Genomic DNA, 23,432 nt, shown 5'->3' on the forward strand with positions numbered 1-23,432 from the left:
CTTCAGGGTTATCACTAGGGCTCAGTGCCTGCACCACCACGAATCCACTGCTCCTGGAAACTTACTTTTTCCCCTTTTGTTGCCCTTGTTCTAACGTTGTGGGTATTATTATTGTTGCTATTAGTATCATTGTTGTTGGACAGGACAGAGAAAAATGGAGAGAAGGGGAAGACGGAAAGGAGGAAAGAAAGACACCTGCAGAACTGCTTCACTGTTTGTGAAGCGGCCTCTCTGCAGGTGGGGAGCCAGGGGCTTGAACCAGGATTCTTATGCTGGTCCTTGCTTTGCACCATGTGAGCTTAACCTGAGCTACCACCAGACCCCCAAGATGTTTATTTAGATATGATGTCATAGGCATTCGGTATGTGTGTTTGTGTATGGACACACATATGTGTGTACAGTGCTACCCATTCTCACCTGAATATTGCTTTTTTTTTTTTTACAACTTGTTATGTTTTAAAAAATAAGAGAGTTGTCTAAGAAGTAATATATACATAGATATATATTCCAGTGCTGTGCAAACCTCTAATGGACATATTTTATTTATTTATTTATTACCTTTTTTCATGACTGTGAATATGCTAAGGTTTACAATTGTACATTCATTATTATTTTTACTAGTGATTTACAAAATTATAAGAGAATGGGCAGAGTTCTACACTGCACCCTCCATGAAAGTCCTGTGCCATCCCCAGAGATAGACATCATATTTCTCATCAAGTCCTCCTCTTTCTCTTCTTTATCTGCCTCTGTCTCTTCCTTTTCTTTTACAGTCTCCTCTTCCTCTTCCTTTCCTCTCTTTCTTCCCCTCCTTCCTTTCCTATAATGGACATATTTAAAATCACCAATAATAATTGTATTGTGGTTGCATTATTTTAGACAGCCCTTATCTTTTAGGGTGTAACTTGAAATCTTTACAGGCAAAAGAGATATAGTATCTGAAATTTGTATCAAAATAGTTCAGTGATGAGGGAAGAAGTAGATAGATAAAACAGACCATAAGTTGGCAATGGTTGAAACTGAATGCTGTGTGTGTGGCAAAATTTGTTATACTCCCGTTTCTCAAGTTTCCTTGTGGATGACTATATGACTGCATTCTTGCATAGAGTCTTAGAACAATCTGTGTGAGTGCAAGTGATGATCCTATACTAGGTATGACTCATAAAAACCTTACAGTGAGTTGATCTCCAAACTCTTTTTCCTTCTGCTAAGTGAATGAAAGTGACCCCAGCAAATCTGGATGTGGTGTGCTGAAAATCACAGTCTCCATCAACCTCAAATCTTCCATCCCTCTCATCATCCTATTCATCCAGAAACCCTTATGCATGTTAGATGACCTCCAAATAAAATCTTATGTACTTGAACAATTAAATGTTGATTTAACTTATTCGTAGCTGAAATTAGGTCAGAAATTATTGAGAGTAATCCATTTGAAAGGTAGGGTGAATGGTGGTTTAAGACAACATCTATAAAGAGAGAATGGAAGCTAACTGATGGATTAGTCAATGGCAATAACCCTACTGTATTTCAAACCTGCCATTAAGCCAAATAGATATATCACTTCCTGCGTTTTAATTTTCACAATGATGACATAAGACATTAAGGGAGACTTAAGCTCTGAGGGTGAGTAAATTGACCACATTTTGACAGCAAATAAAAAAGTAGTATTTAAAAAAAAATCAATTTTGTTAGTGATTTAATAATGATTAACAAGATTGTAAGACAACAGGGGTACAGTTCCATAAAGCTCTCATCACCAGACTTCCATGTCACATCCCCTCCATTGGAAGCTTCCCTATTCCCCTCTCTGGGAGTAAGGGCCAGAATTCTTCATGGGGTACAGAAAGGTGGAAGATCTGGCTTCTGTAATTGCTTCTCTACTGGACATGGATGCTGACAGGTTGATCCATACTCCCAGCCTGTTTCTGTCTTTTCCTAGTGGGATAGGGGTCTGTGGAAGTGAACTTCTGGTACACATTGGTGAGGTCATCTGCCAGAGAGATCAGGATTATGTCATGGTAACATCTTCAATTTGGTGGCTGAAAGATGGTAAGATATAAAGCAGGACAATTTGTTTAATAAACAGAAACCCGAGAGTCAGGCAGTAGTGCAGGGGGTTAAGCGCAGGTGATGCAATGTGCAAGGATCAGCATAAGGATCCCGGTTCCAGCCCCAGCTCCCCACCTGCAGGGAAGTCACTTCACAGCGGTGAAGCAGGTCTGCAGGTGTCTATCTTTCTCTCCCCCCCTCTGTCTCCCCCTCCTCTCTCCATTTCTCTCTGTCCTATTAAACAACAATGACATCAATATCAAAAATAATAACTACAATAATAAAATAACAAGGGCAAGAAAAGGGAGTAAATAAATAAATATTTTTTTTAAAAATTAAGAGAACAAAACAAAACAGGAACCCAAAGGTAGGAGCAGAACAAATGAAACTAGGGGTCTTTGTGTGGGAAGAATCTAGGAAGTCCATGTTGGAAGTCCATGTTGGAAGAATCTAGGAAGTCCATGATCCATGTTGCCTATGACTATAGTAAATTTTGCCTGAGCCCAATAGATGGACTAAAAATTTTATCTGGGAAGATGGTGTCAGAGTGGAGAATAGGACTAGAAAGCTGGATTAGGGCAGAGAGTAGCTCCAAATATGAGGGAAGTATATAAATACCATTAACTTTTAACCCCTTCAATCTGACCTAGGGCCTGTATCTATTCATCAAAATATAGTCTTGAGCCAGAGAGATAATGTACCAATTAGTGTGTGTGTGTGTGTGTGTGTGTGTGTGTGTGTGTGTGTGTGTGTGTGTGTGTCTTACTATGCATACAGTTGAGATTTAAATTCTGGCACTATACAGGCAGTGCTATGGGGTGTCTCTCCCTCTGTGTCTCCTTCTGTCTTTCTGAATCAAAAAGTGACCCAGAGCAATGAAATTGCAATTGTATAAGGCCCCAGATCTGCAAACAATAATGATTTCAATCAATGTCAAGTATAAAGAATTAGATAATCAGAAAGAACCCATTGCCAACTGGTGGAGGGGAGTGGAGCAAAGAGAGAGAAAGTGTAATGGACGTAGTGGGGAGGGTCAAACTAGAGAGTTTCCAAAACTACCCACCAAGATTTCACCCATCTCCTTACTCAGACTTTCCTTCTCTTCAGAATCTTTATGGACTTCACAGCTGTCTCATCACCCTTTTTTTTTAATATTTATTTTTTTATTGTTTAGAGATAGCCAGAAATCTAGAGGGAAGGGGGAGCTAGAGAGGTAGAGAGACACCTGCAACACTGCTTCACCACATGCAAAGCTTTCCCATTGCAGGTGAGAAGTGGGGGCTTGAACCGGGTCCTTATGCATTGTAACATGTGCACTTAACCAGGCGCACCACCACCAGGCCTCTCTCATGACTCTGCACTCTATTATTTACTACTCATCCAGTTCATTATAAATTGTCTTGGAAGATAGCTGGACTTTCTTTAAAGCTGATTTACATGCTAGATTTTAACTGTTTATTTTTATCTTTATTAGTGATGTAATAGTGATTAGCAAGACTATAAAATGACGGGTATAATTCCATACAGTTCCCACAAGAGTTCCATGCCTGATCCCTTCCATTGTTCATTATCCCCTTCCCTATTCTTTATCCCTCTGTGTAGATCTTAACTGTGTTCCTGCATTAGAGTCTCCCTTTTCTTAGGCACATGAAAGGATTTGCATTCCCTAGTCCCACTGCAAAAAGACTATTCTAGCATGTGACTATTCTAACTAGTTGTGAATAGAAATGGCATGTATTTTTCCTAAGCCAAAGCATTTAGTAACTGTTGTAATAAAGTCTTTTACTATTCTCTTTTCCTGACGTAGTAATTGTGTTAAAATAGAGGTCTCATAAAAATCAAAATACCCAGAACCACTAAACTATTGTGTGAAAGATAACCTTGAAGAGTTACCTGAATTCACAGCTAACACAGCATTGCAAAAAGCCACTTGTTTGACTGTTAAATCAACTGTATTTTAGTGATAATTGTTCTTTGGTGATGTGTTCCAGCATGTCCTGGATTATGTAGACTACTACAATCTAATAGTCTATCCTGATCATAGAGTGCAAATATTAATCATTAGTATGATCATTGGCCTCCTTGCAAATGTAATATATATATATATATATATATATATCGCTAATCTATCACTGAGCTCTTACTCATTAAACTCTGTGCCTCAGAATTTTTCTCACCAAAGTGATGAATTTAGAAGTAGTTAGCCAGAGCTGGCAAATGAAGGGAAACCCATCCAAATCATCCCACTGTTAATGGCAAAACACAAGTTTTCTTTTATTGGCCTGCAAAATCACATGAGAGTTAGGACCTGGCCTCCTGATTCACAATCTCATTTCCTACCACTCACTTTCTGCTTCTAGCTAGCCCATCCATACTAGCCCTTCGTGTACTTCAAGCATGTCAAGAATATTCTGATCTCAAGCCTTTAAAGTTCATGCTCACTCTTCTTCAAAGGAGTTTCCCCCCACAATTTTGCAATTTTGGTTCAAATGTCCCCCTCTTTACATGAACTTTTCTCACCACCTTATTAAAAATACCTTGAATCCTCTGCCTACCACCTCAAAGGTAATAAAACACCATATATTGGGGTGAGGTGGTGGTAGACCTGGTTGAGCCCCCAGTCCCCCCTGCAGAGGAAGAGCTTCACAAGAGGTGAAGCAGGACTGCAGGTATCTCTCTGTCTCTCTCCCTCTCTATCTCCCCCTTCCCTGTTGATTTCTGGCTATCTCTGTTAAATAAATACAGAAAGACAATAAAAATAGTTAAAATATATTTTTAATTTTTTATTTATTTTAAAAAGGAGACATCAACAAAACCATAGGATAAGAGGGGTACAACTCCACACAATTCCCACCACCAGATCTCTATATCCCATCCCCTCCCCTGATAGCTTTCCTATTCTTTATCCCTCTGGGAGTATGGACCCAAGGTCATTGTGGGATACAGAAGGTGGAAGGTCTGGCTTCTGTTATTGCTTCCCCACTGAACATGGGCGTTGACAGGTCAATCCATACTCCCTGCCTGTCTCTCTCTTTCTCTAGTAGGTTGAGGTTCTGGGGAAGCAGAGCTCCAGGACACATTGGTGGGATCATCTGTCCAGGGAAGTTTGGCCGGCATCATGCTAGCATCTGGAACCTGGTGGCTGAAAAGAGAGTTAACATACAAAACCAAACAAATTGTTGAGCAATCACGGACCTAAATAAAGGCTGGGATAGTGCAGATGAAGTGTTGGGGGGTACTCACTGCAGACTAATGTGTACTTTTGCTTTCAGGTATATATTTTGCCCTAGTTTATGGATATGTGTGAACATATGCTCTATCTCATGGGACCTGGTCTATATCTAGGTTTTGGGACTTTGTTAGGAAGTGAACCACCTGGAATGGAATTAGAGAATACTATGAAAGGAAAGGTCTCACCCGAGTAATGAAGCTGAAGGGTTGTCATTCCACACCTGAAGTCTCTGGACACAATCTGAAGTGAAGCATGCTGAGGTGGTACTCGTTGTGCTGATTAGGTTGGGATCAGTGGATGCAATATTATCTGGTGTGAATTGAGAGAAGCATGCATGAAAGTGCGCCCCACCCTAAGTTTTTTTTTTTTTTTTTTTAAAAAAACCTCTTTTGCTTTTGCTGCTGCTACTGTTGCATTCCTGTTAGCTGGAGAAATACTGGTGCATAGAGGTGCTTACTAAAAAAAGTTTTTTATACATGCAAAGGTTAAGAGGCAGAGACACAAAGAGAGGCCACAACACTGAAGCTTCCTTTAATGCAGTGGGGGCTGAGCTTGAACTTAGGTCATGCACATGGTATAGCCAAGTGAGCTATTTCAACAGCCACTTACTGTTTATTTAATTAATGAAGGCAACTTATCTACCAACCTTGATTTAGATCATAATCTTTTTCTTTTTTCTTTTTTAATTTTTTTCTTTTTTACTTATTATTGGATAGAGACAGAGAGAAATTGAGAAAGGAGGGGGAGGTAGAGCAGGAGACAGACAGACACCTGCAGTACGGCTTCACCACTTGTAAAGCTTTCCTCCTGCAAGTGGGGACCAGGGACTTGAACCTAGGACCTTGCACACTGTAGCATGAGCACTTAACCAGGTGGACCACCACCTGGCCCCCTCTTTTCCTTTGCCATGAGGGTTATCTCTGGAGCTACGTGCCTATAACACTCCACTACTCACAGTGGCCATTTTCCTTTTTTGACAGAGCATGAGAAGGAGAGAGAGAGAGACAGAGAGACACACACAGAGAGAGAATGAGAATGAGAGAAATCTGTAGCACTCTTCCTCTGGTTTTGAACCCTAACCGTGCAGGTGGAGACCAGAGACTAAATGCAGGTCCTCGCACAGGGTAACGTGCACTCTACCAGGTAAGCCATCATTCAGTCCCAGATGTTACTATTTTTTGAGGAAAGAGAGTGGGTCCAGTTGATCTTTGTTTTCACTGCTCAGTCAACAACTGCCACCTCTCCAGATTCAAAGGAGGTCTCAAAACTTTACATCAGGCTCAACCTGACGCTGTTGACTGGCTACGGAAGAAGGGCAAACGCTAGAAGAACTGCTCAGTCCATGCAGTACAAACAATAGGTGTCCATTAAGTTCCTGGTTGAAAGCAGAAGACTTCTATTTCTCCTCTTCATGTGGTTGATTAGGGAGTGTTTTCTGTTCTTCTTCCATCTCTTATATGTTCACTCAACATATTTCTTCCCTTCTTTCTATTTTCTCCCGCCTCATCACATCCTCCCCTAATTAAGATCAGCTCTTGGCTGTTTCTCACCCACGCAATGCCTTCTAAAGCAGCAGTTTACTGTGGCTGAGAAACAGTATCCAATAGTCTAATGGGTTTTGGCCTGGCCTCACATCCAAGTTCAGCACATACTCTCTTTTTCACCCAAGTTGATGTAAAGTCTCAGCTGGACTTGGCTAGAACCTTCTCCCTTTGCACTGGAGCCTAGCAGTTTTACCCTTTGGGTGTTTTGAAGAGGAGCAGCTGTTGCCATTTGCCAGTTGAAAGGTTTTGCCTTTGAACTAGATGGTGAGGCATGTTCAGGCAGAAAGGGGCATTTTGAAGGAGGGCTGGAAAGACAGGACTCAGAACTGCCACTCATTTGGGTTGCTGTACAACACTGGGCAAAGTACCAGGGATGTCTACTTTCTCTAACAGTAAAAGACAAATGAAAATACAGTCGGGTATAGTTCAATGACTTGAGGGAGATGAGGAGCAGTTGTAGTGAAGAACTATATTGGGAAAAGAACAAGAAGCTTAGAACTGGAGGACCTGAGACTTAGAGTAACAAGCCCTGAGTTCAAGACTTAGCATTAGTCAAATTTCCTGTTTATTTATTTATTTATTCCCTTTTGTTGCCCTTCTTGTTTTATTGTTGTAGTTATTATTGTTGTTGTTGTTGGATAGGACAGAGAGAAATGGAGAGAGGAGGGGAAGACAGAGAGGAGGAGAGAAAGATAGATACCTGCAGACCTGCTTCACCGCCTGTGAAGCGACTCCCCTGGTGGTGGGGAGCCGGGGTTCGAACCGGGATCCTTATGCCGGTCCTTGTGCATTGCGCCACCTGCGCTTAATCCGCTGCGCTACAGCCTGACTCCCAAATTTCCTGTTTTTAAACTTTTATTCATGCTTTTGTAAAAACAGAGTGATGTTGTCTTTTAGTAATCAAATCTTCTCACTGCAGCTTTATCTTAACAGAAGAAAAACAAAGGGGGGTTATTATAAGAACAGGAGGGTGCTTCATAGAAGTCATGGTCAGGCCACCCCATCAGCTGGGGCCCTATTCGGGGAGTCCTTAAATTCCCAAACAGATATGATGGGCCTAGGCCTCGAATAAATCTTTCCATTGTTATTGCTCATCTATATCAGGAACAACAAAACAGATCCCTTTGTGGGCCCCCATAGGACCTTGCCCTCAACTTGGATCAACAACTGTAGAGAATGTCCCATCCTCTGAAGGGAGGACAGACAACATACTCTATGCTACACCTGAGGAAGATGGGTCCTGATATTGGGGCAGCTGGAATGTTCCTACTGATGAACACAGAATGTGAGCTCAGATCTACAGGGATGCAGAGGTCATATAGGCTCCTAAGCTGAATATGGGCCCCAGATCTGATCAAATTGATGGGGTTTACAGCCAACAATATTTATACCCCTTTCCTATATTTGGGAGCTACTCTCTTCCCTGATCCAGCTTTCTGGTCATTTTTCCAGCCATGACATCATCTCTTCAGACAATAACTTGGATCCACCTGCATATCAGATTTCAGGCTCAGGGAAAAAAAAAAAAACAACTAGTATAGCCATAGGCCCTGTGGAATATAACTAAAATATGCCTACTAGCTATATATAGAATGGAGACACCCCCCCACAATCTTCATCTGCACTATTCCAGCCTTTAGGTTCATGATTAGTCAACAACTTGTTTGGCTTTATATGTTAACTCTTTTCAACCACCAGGTTCCAGATGCTACCATGATGCTAACCAGACTTCCCTGGACAGATGACCCCACCAGTGTGTTCTGGTGCTCCAATCCCCCAGAACCCTACCCCACTACAGAAAGAGAGAGGCAGGCTGGGAGTATGGACTGACCTGTCAGTGTCCATGTTCAGTGGGGAAGCAATTACAGAAGCTAGACCTTCCACCTTCTGCATTCCACAATGACCTTGGGTCCATACTCCCAGAGGACTAAAGAATAAGAAACCTATTAGGGGAGGGGAGGGGATACAGAGTTCTGGTAGTGGGAATTGTGTGGAGTTGTACTCCTCTTATCCTATGGTTTTGTCAGTGTTTCCTGTTTATAAATAAAAAAAAGAAGTCATGGTCAGATGTCAAGAACAGAATAGAGTAGAGTAGAGTAGAGTAGAGTAGGGTAGAGTAGAGTAGAGTAGAATAGAATAGAATAAGGTACCTGAAAAGTATTCTACTTTTCTTTGAATTTTCACCTTTATCCTTTGTTCTTCTGTTTCCTCCATCAATATCTTTCTCTCTCAACCTCTCTCCTCTCTCTTTCTTTCTCTCTCTCTCTCTCTCTCTCTCTCTCTCTCTCTCACACACACACACACACACACACACACACACTAAACCCACAATGATACTATAAAGGATGAAGACTTAGTCCTATACAAATCTAAAAATTTCCAGTTAATAGCCAGGATATGAGTCTATTCACTTAGTTATTTTAATCTAGGACTCTAGCTTTTCAGTGAGTTGCTATATTTAGCCTTCTCTACTTTCTTCTTCCCCTCCCTTTTTTTTTCTTTCTACCTTCTTCTTTACAATGCACTCTCCACATACCCAGCTCTAACAAAAGCTTCCAGAAGAAGTTTAATTAGTGTTTAGATGAAATTGCTTGGAATAAAATGCAGTGAAAACTAGTTAATGATGAGTTGACTGACTTAACTTTTTTTGTTTTGCTAGTGCAAGACCAAAAAAAGAACAGTCTTTTCTCTGATATCTCTAAATTGAAGGATAGCTATTCTTTAAGTAAATGAAGGTGTGACTTTGTCAGCTGCCTTTCCTAAGCTCTTGTTACCTTGTCTGTAAAATAGAAATGAACTTTTTACAGAGTCATAGTGGCAATTAAATGAGGACATTAGGATTGTCATGTACTAGAGTTCTGGCTCTAAGGGTCGATAATAATGGTGGCTGTGGTGATGGTAAGTAGTGGTGTTACTGGCGATGGTAATGGTGGTGGTGGTGGTAACTGTGGTGGTAGTGTGCATAGTAGTGGTGGTGGTAATGTTAATGGTGGTGGTGATGGTAATGTTGGTGGTCACTGTAGTGGTAATGGTAGTGGTGGTAGTAATTTTGGCAATGGTGACAGTGACTGAGGCACTGGTGGTGACAGTATCAGTAGTGCAGTGATGATGATTAATTATGACAGAATCTAGACTGTTTACATTTTTCTCAGTACGTACAAGTCATGCAGTGAATGAATAAAAAGAAAAATCATTTTTAAGTGACCCCCAAAGATATTAGTCACCATTTATATCCCAGCCATGGGCATAACCAAACAAGACATGTTGACTTTTTTGTAAAATGCGGACTCCTTAAAACCTAAGAATAGACGTGTAACTAACACTTGGAAAAAGAAAAAAACCTTGGGAAGAAGATAGCTAGGTTAAAATAAAATTACTTATACGTGTAAACGGAAAACAACTACAATTATTTTAAATAATAGAGTGTACTATACACTCATTTGCCTTCCTCCCAATTATCTTGGTTATATAAAACAGAGCAGCATTTATTCAGATTTCATCTTTAAATGTTTATATTTCTATATTAGTAGCCTTCAGATTGTGAGTGTCGGGGGGTAGGAGGAGGTTATCCTATTGGCATACTGTTTAACTTCCAATGATCCATTGTGCAACTGACTTGGAAGTATCTAGAGTCTAGAGATAGCTTATCTGCTGGCATTTCCAGGGTGTACCAGTCACACTGACGTCTTTATTTACCACAATGTCAAAAAAAAAAAAAAACCAACAGCTTGCTAATCACATTTTGTTAGCTTGAGACTAATTAGTTACTCAGTGCCCTTTATATATCACAAAGATTGCTTTCTAAATTCCTGACCTGGCTGACAATTATTTCACTAGAGTTTTTTTTATTTATCTATTTGTTTATTTATTTTCTTGCCACCAGGGTTACTATGAATCCATCACCCCTGGTGGCTTTTTTAATTTTTTTAATAGGATAGAGAAAAACTGAGAGGTGAAGGGGGATAGAAAAGGAGAGAAACAGAGAGACACCTACAGAACTTGCTTCACTGTGAAGTTTCCCTCCTGCAGGCAGGGAGCTGGGAATCAAACTAGGTATACCACAGCCCTGGCCCTCTCACCAGAACTTTTTCCTTCCTATTCATTTGCATGTATAGAATTCACAGTGTGTGAATCAAGAATAGATTTTTTTTTTTTTAAGTTGATCTGGAGAGGCACTTTCCTTAACCTCCTCAGATAGACCCTTCCCAGAAAGCAGCTCCATGTGAGAATTGGATGTTGGCCCTTTAAGAGAGCCCCAGAGCCGGCTTCTTTGTTTATAGTCCTCAAATCCCAGGATTCAGGCCCCGGGTCTCTTAGCTTTGCTTTACATACTCCTGCTCACACTTGGTTTAGATTGGACCAAATTTCTTTGCTTAAGAGGACCAAGGTTTATCACAAGTCAGAAGCCAGCAGGCCCCAATATTTTAGAAAACACTAAACAAAACAAATCTTAATCTGCCTGAGTGAGCCATGCTCTGGCTATGCTGGGATTCCTGAATGTGGTCAGATAGGACACTTCTATTTGCATTTGTCTAGAAAGTGTCAGTTGTCTAAATGCTGTTGTCTAAATGTTGTTGGCTCCTGAAGTCACCCTACAGTGTGATGGGGGACAGTGTTGAGGGACAAGGTACCGCCCAGAAAATGGGCGTGGCTTAAAAAGCTAGTCCTTGGGGTTCTTTCTCTTTCTGTTGGACCACTCTAAAAATGGCAAATTGATCGTATTTACTTTCTCTCTCTCTCTCTCTTATGCCCTAACGTGAGATGTTCTCAGTTTTCCCAAATAAAAGTTTAAAGTGCCTGAATATTCATGCTGTCTCCGCAATTCTTTGCTGAGATAATGCCCCTGACAAACCTTCTAATGTTGGGGGAATGCTGGCCATGCGGGCTCCCCCTCCCCCGCAACATAATTCCTATTTTCTGGGCAGTACCTTGTCCCTCAACAAAAGCACAATCATTTATGAATTTATGCAATGCTAATTTACTGAGCACAGAGCTTATGCCAGAAACAGGGGATTGTCATGTACTGAGAGTTGACCTAAGACCCCCCCCCCATGTCCCTGACCCAAGGAAGCATAGAGAATGATAGATCACTAAATCCCACCCTGAGACAGGCACTCTAGTGGTTTGCTGCCTTTCTTCAGTCACTCCTCATAAATAAATAAATAAATAAATAAATAAATAAAAATCTTATGAGGTCATATTAGCCTCACTCTGTGGATGGGACCACAACTCCTGGAGGTCAGGTGACCTGAGCTAAGCCACCAGCTGATAGGGAGAGAGCAGAATCTCAGCCTTGGGTTTTCTGGGTCCAAGACTGTTGGCTACATCTTGGATATTTTCCAAATACTATGAACTTGTGTAAACTCAGATCAAGTCAAGCTCTCTATTTCAGTTTCCCACACCACAACTTTCATGGTTGGGCTTAGAAAGGTATCTGGTACCACACATAGTAGATATTGAAAATCCAAAATCAGTAACTTTAGGGATTTAACTTTTGCAGAGGCTCAAGGAAGAGCATGAGAAAATCTTTTGTGGTACAGGTGAGGGTATTATGCTGGGAGTGGAACACAAATGAAAGGAACAAAGAGGGGTGATCTAGGAATTCTCAAAAGTTGACCCTGACTCAGTAAGTCACCAGGCACAAATAACCCTGGTGTCGCACTAAACTATTAGAAACAATACAGGGAAATATTTTCCCCTCCAACAACAATCCTTGTTACAATCCTAAGAATTTTCATGTCCTTCCATAGCTCACAAAGTGCTTCCACAGTCATTTCTTCCTTCGTTAATTTTTTTTTACTCTTCATTTTTGGTGTTTGAAAGGACTCAGTAAATATATTTATATTAAAATCCTCTATCAAGGCCAGAGCATTCACAAAATGACTGTGCAAAGTGACTTTCATGCCTGAGACTCTAAGGTCCCAGGTTCAATCCCTAGTACCACCGTAAACCAGAGCTTAGAAAACAAATTCTCAAAATAAAATTTAATACAGTACTGTAGTAAAATGGATTTAAGTTAAACTTCTTTGTGTGGGATAAAGACAAGATCAGGGAGGACAACCCACTCCTTTGCTTAAGCTTTTGGTCTGTTTCTGATAGGTCTCCAAGAAGCCTCCAAGTTCTATGAAGCATGGTGAGGGGCAGTGTTTCTAGCAAACACACATCTCCTTCACCTACCTCCTCCAGAAAAGGTAAACTAAAAGCCCTGGAGGTAACATGAGGTGCCCCAGATCACCACTACTTCTTCTTCTTCCTGTTCCCTTTCTCCTCCTTCTCTTCCTTCTCTTTCTTCTTCTTTTTACATTTGTTTATTGGAGGATTAATGGCTTACAGTTGACAGTAAAATACAATAGTTCATACATCCATAACATTTCCCAGTTTTCCACACAACAATTTAACCCCCACTAGGTCCTCCTCTGCCATCATGTTCCTGGACCTGAACCCTCCCCTGACCCTAGAATCCTTTACTTTGGGGCAATACACCAACTCCAGTCCAAGTTCTGCTTAGTGTTTTCTCTTCTGATCCCAGATCACTTCTTGTTCAGTGTCCTGTCCATGAAAACCACTAGTGGCTGGTTTCTCTGGTGACTTGAATCTGAAGATTTAGCTGAGAACCAGGTTACCTTTAGCTGTTTCAAGAAAGACACAGACAGAAGCGGTTAATCCCGCTGCTCCTGTGGATTTTTTAATGGCACCTGCTCTTCAGATTAAGACTCAGAGGCAAGGCAGTCTGGATTAGTTAGGAGGAAAGACACCTACCCTCACTGTCATCTCAATGCAAAGCCAGAAGAACTTGTGGGGCACAAGGTTGACTACTGCCTTAAGGGTCCAAATAGCAAACATGAACAAACTGGAAGAAACCAATGAGAACCAAGATAACAACTGAAATAACTGCTATGCAACATGGAACCTCATTATAAGATCATTACAATAAGATGTCCATACGAGTTGGGAGAGGTCCATTTATGTATCTGATGTTTTTTTTTAATATTTTATTTATTAATGAGAAAGTAGGAGAAGAGAAAGAAAGAACCAGATATCACTTCAGTATATGTGCTGGCAGGGATTGAACTCAGGAACTCATGCTTGAGAGTCCAATGCTTTATCCACTATGCTACCTCCTGATGGTTTTGAAATGGACAGATATGGTCCAAAAAGAGGAGGGTCCCAAATTCCAGGAAAACTACACCTTTTTTAAAGAAGTTGCCTCCTATTTCAGCTTCATAATGAATAATAACTAGTCCACCTTTCCAGGAGTATCTGCCAGTCCCAGGAGGACACCATATAATTTGAACCCTGAAATGCCTATCATGTGATTCACTCTAGAATCTGCCATTGCTCCTCTTTGAGTGTGGACTTTTATATTCCCTTTTCAGTTAGTCTGATCTGCCACTAACTGGCATCTTGCCCATGAGTTGTTTCTCGGCTCCAACAAGAACCTATACCCAGGTTCAAAGCATATATTTCTTTTGCCTCCCAGACCCTTTTTTCTGTTGTTCTGCATGGTGAGTCAGCCAAGCCCCTTACCCCCATAAGAGGTACTGTCTTCATTTCAGATGGGAGACTCCTCAAGTCATAGAACTTCCAGCTACCAAATGGTTGGGAAGTAGGTTCAGTGATTTTTCAGCCCCCAAACACTGCCCCCTGAGAATGCAAGAACAAGTAGTCTGTGATCAAGTAGGCTTTCAGCACCTCAAAGTGTTACATTGAACTAGATAATGGCTGATAAGGATTGAATGTTAGTGCCCACATCCATTTCTCCACACACAAAAATTCATGTATTGACATCATAAGTGTGATGCCACTGAGAAGACTAGAATAGAGAGAATGACTGTCTTCACAGCCATATCAATGAAAACTAGAGGAATTTGTTAAACAAAAGGCCACCTGGAACCTCATCAGTATTGAAAAGTGGGACTTTTGAGAGGTCACTTGGTGATAAGTGTGGGGTCCTCATCAGTGGGACTAGTGTCTAAAAGAAAAGTCACGTCATGTATACCTTGTGTCTCTTCCTCTTTCCTCATATATAATGGTAAGGTAAGCAGATCCTGAACTTCTGATATTTTGACCCCTGAATTTCCTGTACCCTGAATGGGGAGAAACACATTTCTGCTGAGTAAGTCATCCAGTCTGTGGTATTCAGTACTTACATATAGCAGTCTGAACTAAGCCGGTGGTGGTGGTTGCTCAGCGAGAGTATGCTAAAAGCTATAGAATGATCAAAATGATAAATTTTATATTCGGTGTACTTTGACATCATCATCCTAACAACAAGGATCGTTTATATTTACTTCCCATTCCCTAGGTATTAAGTTCAAACTTGCTGGAAATTCTTTCTTACCCGGTCCCTGCTTGCCTCTCTGGTCTCAAGTCCATCTGTCAGTCCGTTCCCAAGCTCTTCATCTGGTGTGACTTTCACATCATTCCAACCTGTTCATGCATGTCCTTCCACTTTTCCATACCCACACAATTTTGCTGTTAGGGGACAGCACACACACAGGTTTAGTGCTTACAGTAGGCACAGACATCTAGTGCTTAAAATATGCAGGATTGTGGAGTCAGTTAATAGTCACCAATTCTATGTAGTAGATAAGGCTATTAGCCCTATTTTACATTTGAGGAAATCAAGGCACAGAAAGGCTGGTTGGCATGTTTGTTGTTGCTTCACTAGCAAATGGCCAAGCCAGGCTTTTTGTGTTATTCACAATAGAATACTATATGCAAATGAGTGCCTTGTCTCCACAGTGTCTTTTTTGCACTCCAGAGTTATCACTGGGATTGGTATATACATAGTTCCACTGTTCACAGGAATTTTTTTTTTCATTTTATTTCTTTTTGATAGAGGGAGAGAGACAAAGACAGAGAGAGCAGAGACACCTGCAGTACTGCTCTGCCCCCCCCCCCCCACACACACACACAACCACCACCACTTGTGAAGCTTTTCCCTGCAAATGAGGACTGGGAACTTGAAGCAAGGTCCTTGTACAAGGTAATGTGTGTTCTCTACCAGGTATGCCACTACTGGCCCTCACTAAAGTGTCTTCTGAAACACTGATCATCCTCCTTCAAGGCTGGGCTCAAATCTCACCACTCTTAAGTTCCCCTGATTTTCTCCAGGAAAGTTATGATATTTTAAAATCAACAGCATTCTCCACATACATATTTTTCAGCCTATTTTATATATTACGGTAACAATCTCTTTGTGAGACTGATTCCCTATCAAAAAGAGGTCCCTGCAGGATTTTGAGTATCCACTAAGTGCTTGATGAATGAGTGAATGAATGAATGGGTGCACTTTTTCTTTTTTTTGAAAAATAAATTGATTTTTCAATTTATTTCAAGAAATAACATATTATCTTCACTTACCATTCCTGACATAACTTCTCAAGTGTTTTGCTATAACCACTAATTTCATGACTACAATTTTCTTTCTTTCTTTCTTTTTTGCCTCCAGGGTTATCTCTGGGGCTTGGTGCCTGCACTATGATCCACTGCTCCTGGAGGCCATTTTTCACATTTTGTTACCCTTGTTATTGTTATTGTTGTTGTTGTTGGATAGGACAGAGAGAAATGGAGAGAGGAGGGGAAGACAGAGGGGGAGAGAAAGATAGACACCTGCAGACCTGCTTCACCACTTGCTAAGTGATGCCCCCTCTTCCCGCAGGAGGGGAGCCAGAGGTCGAATTGGAATCCTTACACTAGGCCTTGTGCTTCATTCCACTTGTGCTTAACCCAGCTCTCCCCCCAATTTGCTATGTATATCACAATGCAATAAGTCTATTCAGATTTACTTTTAGTCCTTTTAAAAAATTTTTTTTTGATTTTGAATTTCAAGTATTCTAAAAGATTTATTAATTTATGAGAGAGCACAGCATGCTCAACTCTATCACATGGCAGTGCAGGAGTTGAACCTGCAGTCTTTGGGGCTTCAAGCATGCAAGTTATGCACTCTAACAGGTTGTTTTCTCCTCAACTACTTCAAATCTACATACTATATCATAGTTTATTATAGCTAGATATAAAACTTTGAGACATAGCAGGATTTTTCAAACTAAAAATGTCTCCCTTGAAGAATATGACAGCCACTTTTCTTTACTGAGATTTACTGGACAGGATAGATAAGGGGAAATGGATTAATGTTTGCCTAGACAGGAGTATAAATGGGAACAGGAAAGGATGGACAGATGATAAAATGATAAATGAATATGTGAATATCCTGGTTCTGGGTCTCCATGAGGTACGAGCCGGAGGCAGTGAATTATATTGGATGGATGGAGAATGGACGATCATTGCTAATGTTTGGGTCTTCCTGTTAATATAAAATAAGTAGTTGGGGGAGTTGGGCAGTAGTGCAGCGGGTTAAGCGCACATGGCTGCAAAGACCCCTTAAGGATCCCGGTTTGAGCCCCCGGCTCCCCACCTGCAGGCGGTGAAGCAGGTCTGCAGGTGTCTATCTTTCTCTCCCCCTCTCTGTCTTCCCCTCCTCTCTCCATTTCTCTCTGTCCTATCCAACAACGACAGCATCAATAATAACTACAACAATAAAACAAGGACAAGAAGTTGTGTGGAAAGGTAGCTGGATGGGTGAATAGAGGAAAGAGTGTGTAGCTGGATCTGTGGATGCACAGGAAGATGGACAGATAATAGGGAGGATATGAGAAAAGATGAATAGATGGAGAAAGGAGCAGGTGAAAGAGTATTAGGGAGCATGAAGGAGATTGTGGCTGAGTAGATGGAAGTGGGAAGGATGGGTCCCACCTGAGTCTGGAACCTGGCACATGGATGAGTCAGCTAAATGTCAACTGTATGGGCAAGGCATGCTTCACTTTTTCTGAGCAGTGCTCAGAAGGAGCAAAATGAACACCCAGGCAGTGTGGTCTTGGCTTCTTTTTCAAGGGAAGAAGAAGGAGGAGGAGGAGGAGGAGGAGGAGGAGGAGGAGGAGGAGAAGGAGGAGGAGAAGGAGGAAAAGGAGGAGAAGGAGGAGGAGAAGAAGAAGGAGAAGGAGAAGGAGAAGGAGAAGGAGAAGGAGAAGGAGAAGGAGAAGAAGAAGAAGAAGAAGAAGAAGAAGAAGAAGAAGAAGAAGAAGAAGAAGAAGAAGAAGAAGAAGAAGAAGAAGAAGAAGAAGAAGAAGAAATAGCTCTTCCTCTCCCTCTCTGGGAAGAATCCCACTCCTCCTCCCCACCGTGGGCAGGAAACTCCTCTCTTCCAGGGCACCATCCCAGAATACCTAGTTGCCGGTGATACCCAAAGAGAATCATATCCCAGCCAGATAGAAGCCAGAGACTGAGCCCAATAGGGGGCACGTTTTCAGAACTCCTTCTCCCCTGAGGCCTTGCTCCAGCCCACCTTCCGCACCCCTTCCCCTCCAGGCAACCTGGATTCACAACCTCCATAGAGAACCGGGCGGGGGCGAAGGGGCTAGCGCCTTGGGGCTGATACGTCTTTAAACCTCTGCCGGCTGCTTAGTCACAGCCCCCTTTGCTTGGGTGTGTCTTGAGCTCGCTCAGCTCCCTCCCTCCCTCTTAGGTCACTCTGCCTCTGAATAAAAACTGCAGCCAACTTCCGAGGCGGTCTCATTGCCCAGCCAGACCCCAGCCTCTGACAGGTTCGGGGCTGCCATTCTCGCCCGGTCCTCCTGTAGGCCCCCGCCCCCCCACACACGCAGCACACCCCAACCCTCCCGCTCTATTCGCTCACTATCGGTTGGTTCAGTTACACCCGCGCCACCGCTGCAACACCATGGATAAGTTTTGGTGGCGCGCAGCCTGGGGACTGTTCCTCGTGCAGCTAAGCCTGTGCCAGTCACAGATCGGTGAGTACCCGCGGGGGCAGCGGGACTGGGTGGCCGCAGTGACCAGGACAGACCGGGGGACCACCGAGGGTGGCTGTGGTGTGCGAACCAGAGTCAAGTGCAGGGCCAGCAGCTAGGATTGAGTTGAGGATCACAGGACTGGGATTTTCTGTTGCTGGTAGGGAGCACAAATTAGTTGAAAAGAAAAAGAGAGAAGAAAGGTGTTTCTGTTTGTTTGTTTTTTAGTTAGGCTGTCTGGAGAGGCAGTGTGGGAGTTTGGGGGTGAAGTCCAGAGCTCAACACAGGGTAGAAAGTAACTGTACTTTTAGATGCTAAGCCTGCTTCTGGACTAACAGGCTGCTATGCCCAAGGGTGCTGCTGGAAGCCGCCCAGCAGTGGCTGGGCAGGGGAGGGTAGGGCAGAGCTGGGCAGGGGCAGACATCACAGGTACCCACAGCAGTCAGCACTGTGCTGCGGGAGAGTGGGGCACAGCTTTCCAGAAAGACACAGGGTCCCATGCTTCCAAAGCTCATACAGTTGGCTCCAGTCACTGACTATCTTAGTGCCTGTGGGAACTAGAACCTGCACTGTGGCCAGGTCCTGGGTCTCCACGAGGTGCCAGCCTAGGGCCAGGGTGCAAGCAGTAAAGGCAGCCACCAGGCCAGCTGCTCACTCCTTGCAAACTCCTGTCCCTGCCAGTCAGTTAAGGGGAAATACAGATGGCAGTGTGGCTCATATTCACCATATTCTCGGTCAGGCAGCCTCATCGGGAGAGGAGCTTAGGCACCAGGGTGGCACCAGGGACCCTGGAGATGGGGCTGCCAGTTATCCCAAACAGATCCCTTTGGGTGGCTGTAGAAAGGGGTATTTGTTTGGGAGGGATTTTCTGGCAAAGCTAAACTCTGAGTATTCCTTCCGTCCCCCACCTCCTTTGTATACATATATAGAGATAATTATATGGCCGATTTGCTTATCGCTAGCAAAATTAATTTTTCTTTTAAGAAATGCCAGCTGGGTCATTAAAGCAGCTCAGCCTATGGTTAGTTCTGCTCGGCAAGTATTTATTAAACCCATCTCTGGTGTTGTGGGGGGAACGATGACAAGAAAGTAAATGGCACAGTGTGAAGAGAGGTGGGGATCTAGGGTTTAGGTTCCTGAAGCCAATCATAATAAAAGTGATAGAAGGGACAGCAAGACTCATCGCCATTTATGCCACACTTTTTTTTTTTTCTGTGCTAAATTCCTTACATATATTACCTTCTTTTGCCCTGGTGGTAACCTAGTGGGAGGAATTCTGTTAGGAACCCTGTTTTCCAGGAAGGCAACTGAGACTCAGAAAGGCTGAGTGACCTACCTGTACTCACACAGCCAGGAAGGGTTAGTGCTGGGTGTCAACCCATGTCCATTAGCCTGTGGTTTTATATGAGAGGCTTCATGAATGGTAGGGAGGTGTTCTAGGAAGGAGGGGCTGTGGTGGATCAAAGGCTCCCAGAGGGAGCTGGAAGGCCAGCCAGGCCCCAAAACGTGGAGCCACTCCCTGTGGGAGAGTAGAGGGAAGCTTGAGTTCGGGGAGGTCCTGAATCTGGTTTCAGAGGAGTCCTCATGGCTTCCCCTCAGTCTCTAGAGGAGTTTATTTCTATGTTTCCTTCCAGAAAAGATTCTGAGGATCTGTTTCTGAGGACTCTGTCTCTCATCTCTTCTCTCCTTGATGCTTCAAAGGGGCCCTACCCACAGCTATTTGTCCTGACCCTGGAGGCTCCCCCAGTGGCCATCAGGCTCACTCCCACCCTGAGTTTCTACAGCCCTTTTGGGCAGTGTCCTTTGTAGGAGGTGCAGGAAAAGTGCTGGTAGCAATAATTGCTGGGGCTTGGCTTTCATGTACTTGTAAATTTGTTTGGAATGAACTAAGACTTGGAAGGGAGACGTGACTTAACAAAGGACTCTGGCTGAGTGGTTAGAAAGGGGGTAGTGGAGGAGGACAAAAATGAGGAGGAGGGAGAGGAGGAAGAAGAGAGACATTGAGCAGTGAACCCCAAAAAAGCTAAGAAGAAACTTTAGGAAGGGACAGTTTGGGGTGGGGGAGGAGAGAAAAAAATCCAGTCTTGGTATCAGAAATCAGAAAGCAAAAAGTAGGTAAGCACTGGGCCTAGCAATGTTGAGTTGGAGAACAGCTGCCCAAATGAGGTATCTTTTGGGGGTAAGGAAGGAGTCCCTCAGTGGAGAACTGAAGAACTGAGCCCTCTGAGCACATGCGTCCTCAGTTCCCCCTTCCTTCCCAATAGAGGCCAGGGAACAATGGCTAGGGAATTGTGCCCCTTGTGTAGAGAAAATTCTGAGGGCTCTGTGTTTTGGGGGTGGCACCCTGCTTCTGCTCCCTCTGAGCATTGGTGACCTACAGTTGCTGGGAGCTAAGTTCTGACAGTATTTTCCCATCTGAAGAAGCAAGGGAGTAGAGCTCCAATATCACTGAGGTTAGCATCAATTAATTCAGTCATTCCGCTGGCACACAGTGGACAGCAGCTTCTGCAAAGGCACAGTACTAAGTAGGTGTGTCTGAGGCTGGCAGCCAGGAGGAAATGGCTCCATTTTCTTCCCAAAATGCCCTCCATAGGTGGGGATGCTGGGGAGCATGGCATTCTTAGTTTATGACAGATCCCTTTCCCATTCATTCAAGAAATATGTCTTGACTCACTGTCAAAGACCCAGAGATCAGTATTCTGAGTTTAGAAAACTCCCCCCTTTTCTCCCCTAAAGACACAGACCATAAATAAGGATTGAGTTTCCTCTGTCTCAGACACAATGTTGGTTGGGGCAGAGAACTTTCTACCTAGTGGGTCTCTGCCATGATCCCAACCTCTCCCCTCTGCAGTGGGCAACATTTGTTTCACATCTTAAAACTACTGCGAACACTCACTGTAATTCTGTTGCACTCCACAGTGTGAGTTAACGTAGGAATAACATCCCATTCCATCATAGAGCTATGTTACTGCTCAAAGAATAGTCTCTAGACAGTTCTGGGGCTCCTCCCCCAATACTCTAGCTCATTGCTTCATCTTTCAGGGTCAGGAGCACCCACCTGATTATAAAATCCTAACCCTCTGCTAAGGTACTGTCTGCTTCTGTACGAAGTAGGCTCTTAGGTTCTCCTAAATTATCACTTAACTGAGTACAGGCTCTACTTGCCCAGCTAGGGGGTAACCACAGGTCAGTTTCTGTAAGCTTCATATCAATCACCCGTTAGCTCTCTCTATATCTCAACTCCATTTTCTAGTCAAAATTTTGAGATCACAACTGTGAAGTTGTGTCCCCCCTATTGATTAACACACACACACACACACACACACACACACACACACACACACACACACACACCATATTCAGGTCTAGTGTCTGTACTCCTTTGACACATTGCTTCTAGAGGACTGGGTAGCTTCTGTGTGGCCAGTAAATGGAAAGCCTAGTGTGAGTGGCTTCTCTCTCTGGCAGGCACATTGCTGGACTCTCTGCTGTCCAGTTCTGCCCAGTTCTGCCCGTCTCTCCTTATGCTTGGCCACGGCTGTCAAGAGATGCCAACCTAGTTATTTGTTACTAAAATAAGTTAATTCCCTTATCAGAGTTCAGTTGCCCATCTAGACATGCTCTCATTTGCAGAGTTGGTGGTTCTTTGTCTAAGAGACAAGTTGGGGCAATGCCTCTACCTGAAAATTCGTGAAGAGGCCCTACAGAGGCTTTTACACTGACCCTGTGAATGGCTGATATGCCTTGTTTCAGAAAGTCCCCCTCATTGCCTGTTGAAAACCCTCAATATTGAGCAGCTGTTGAGAACAGAGTCTTTAATCCTCAGGGTGGGCAGAAAGAGTTCTTTGCAAAGTCAAGGATCTTGAGCTCTCAGCCAATGGGGAGCTCTAGGTGACAGTTGAATGAGATTTGAGATCAACCTGTGGTGTCAGGTGGTTGGTTCCAGACTGAGGTCCCCTGACAGCATAGGTGGAGGAGCTAAACTGGGTTCCCCCAGTTTGTCCTGGCTGGGGCTGGGCCTGAGCCTGGGATTGGGCTCTTGGTTGAAGTTGTCTTTCCTCAGCACCTCCATTTTAGCCAGCCCCACCCAGGGCCTGAAAGAGAAGTGGCGCTTGTGAAAGAACCAAGCAGGTGGCAGATGCTGCCAGGCAGAGCCTCATCCTCAAAGGGGATCTTTTCTGCTTCAGAAAGAAATTCTGGGGGTTTGTACAGTGAGAAACAGATGAGTCAACTTCCTTTGTGTCCCAGCTTGAATGGAGAGCATGCAAGTTTTCTTTAGAATTACCAGGGTTAGGCTAGTGCCTCCTGCCTCAGAGTTGAACTTCATTTTTTCCTCAGTGGAAAAGTTTTTTTTTAAGTGTGCCCCCCCCCCCCCCACTGGCCAACAAGCCTTTTAGAAGTCAGTTTGTCAGTGGTGTTCATTAAAGTATATGTGTGGAGTCTGGCTTAGCAATGAGCACAGTGATTGTGCATTCCAGATTTTCCAGGAGAATCAGGGTTTTGAATATACAAATAACCCACCAGCTGACACATAGTAAATGTTTTTACTAAATGTTTATGTATTTTTCTGCAAATGCTTGCATAGCTTTGTATGGTTGGAAGTCAAAAACTTTATAAGGCTGTAATGCAGGAATTTATTCTCATCTCTGCAACTCTTTGATTAGTCTACTGTCTGACTCAACTGTTTAGTGTAGAAAATATGTACTTTGCCAAGACATATTTGATATTTATTTGCTCTTAGTTTTTTAGTTGCTGCTATTTTGTTGGTTAGGGTTGTTATTATTCTCAGGGCTTCAT

At 43.1% G+C, this 23,432-nt stretch overlaps 2 protein-coding genes across 14 annotated transcripts in view; one reads left to right on the forward strand and one right to left on the reverse strand.

Annotated features, from left to right (window-relative positions):
* Positions 1-23,432, reverse strand: part of LDLRAD3 (low density lipoprotein receptor class A domain containing 3) — an 852,030-nt gene that overhangs the window by 201,451 nt on the left and 627,147 nt on the right. The gene's annotated exons all lie outside the window — the stretch shown is intronic.
* Positions 18,374-23,432, forward strand: part of CD44 (CD44 molecule (Indian blood group)) — a 106,643-nt gene continuing 101,584 nt past the window's right edge. For 2 of the 11 annotated variants that reach the window (XM_060176593.1, XM_060176592.1), the window contains exon 1: positions 18,376-18,638. In XM_060176593.1, the coding sequence (XP_060032576.1) occupies positions 18,566-18,638 (73 nt within the window). In that variant the 5' untranslated portion in view covers positions 18,376-18,565. Of the gene's footprint in view, positions 18,639-23,432 lie in introns of all 11 variants that reach the window. The other 9 variants (XM_060176597.1, XM_060176596.1, XM_060176591.1 and 6 more) reach the window with 8 other exon arrangements.

Source organism: Erinaceus europaeus, chromosome 17 (genome assembly GCF_950295315.1).
Source record: "Erinaceus europaeus chromosome 17, mEriEur2.1, whole genome shotgun sequence".
Classification (NCBI taxonomy): Eukaryota; Metazoa; Chordata; class Mammalia; order Eulipotyphla; family Erinaceidae; genus Erinaceus; species Erinaceus europaeus.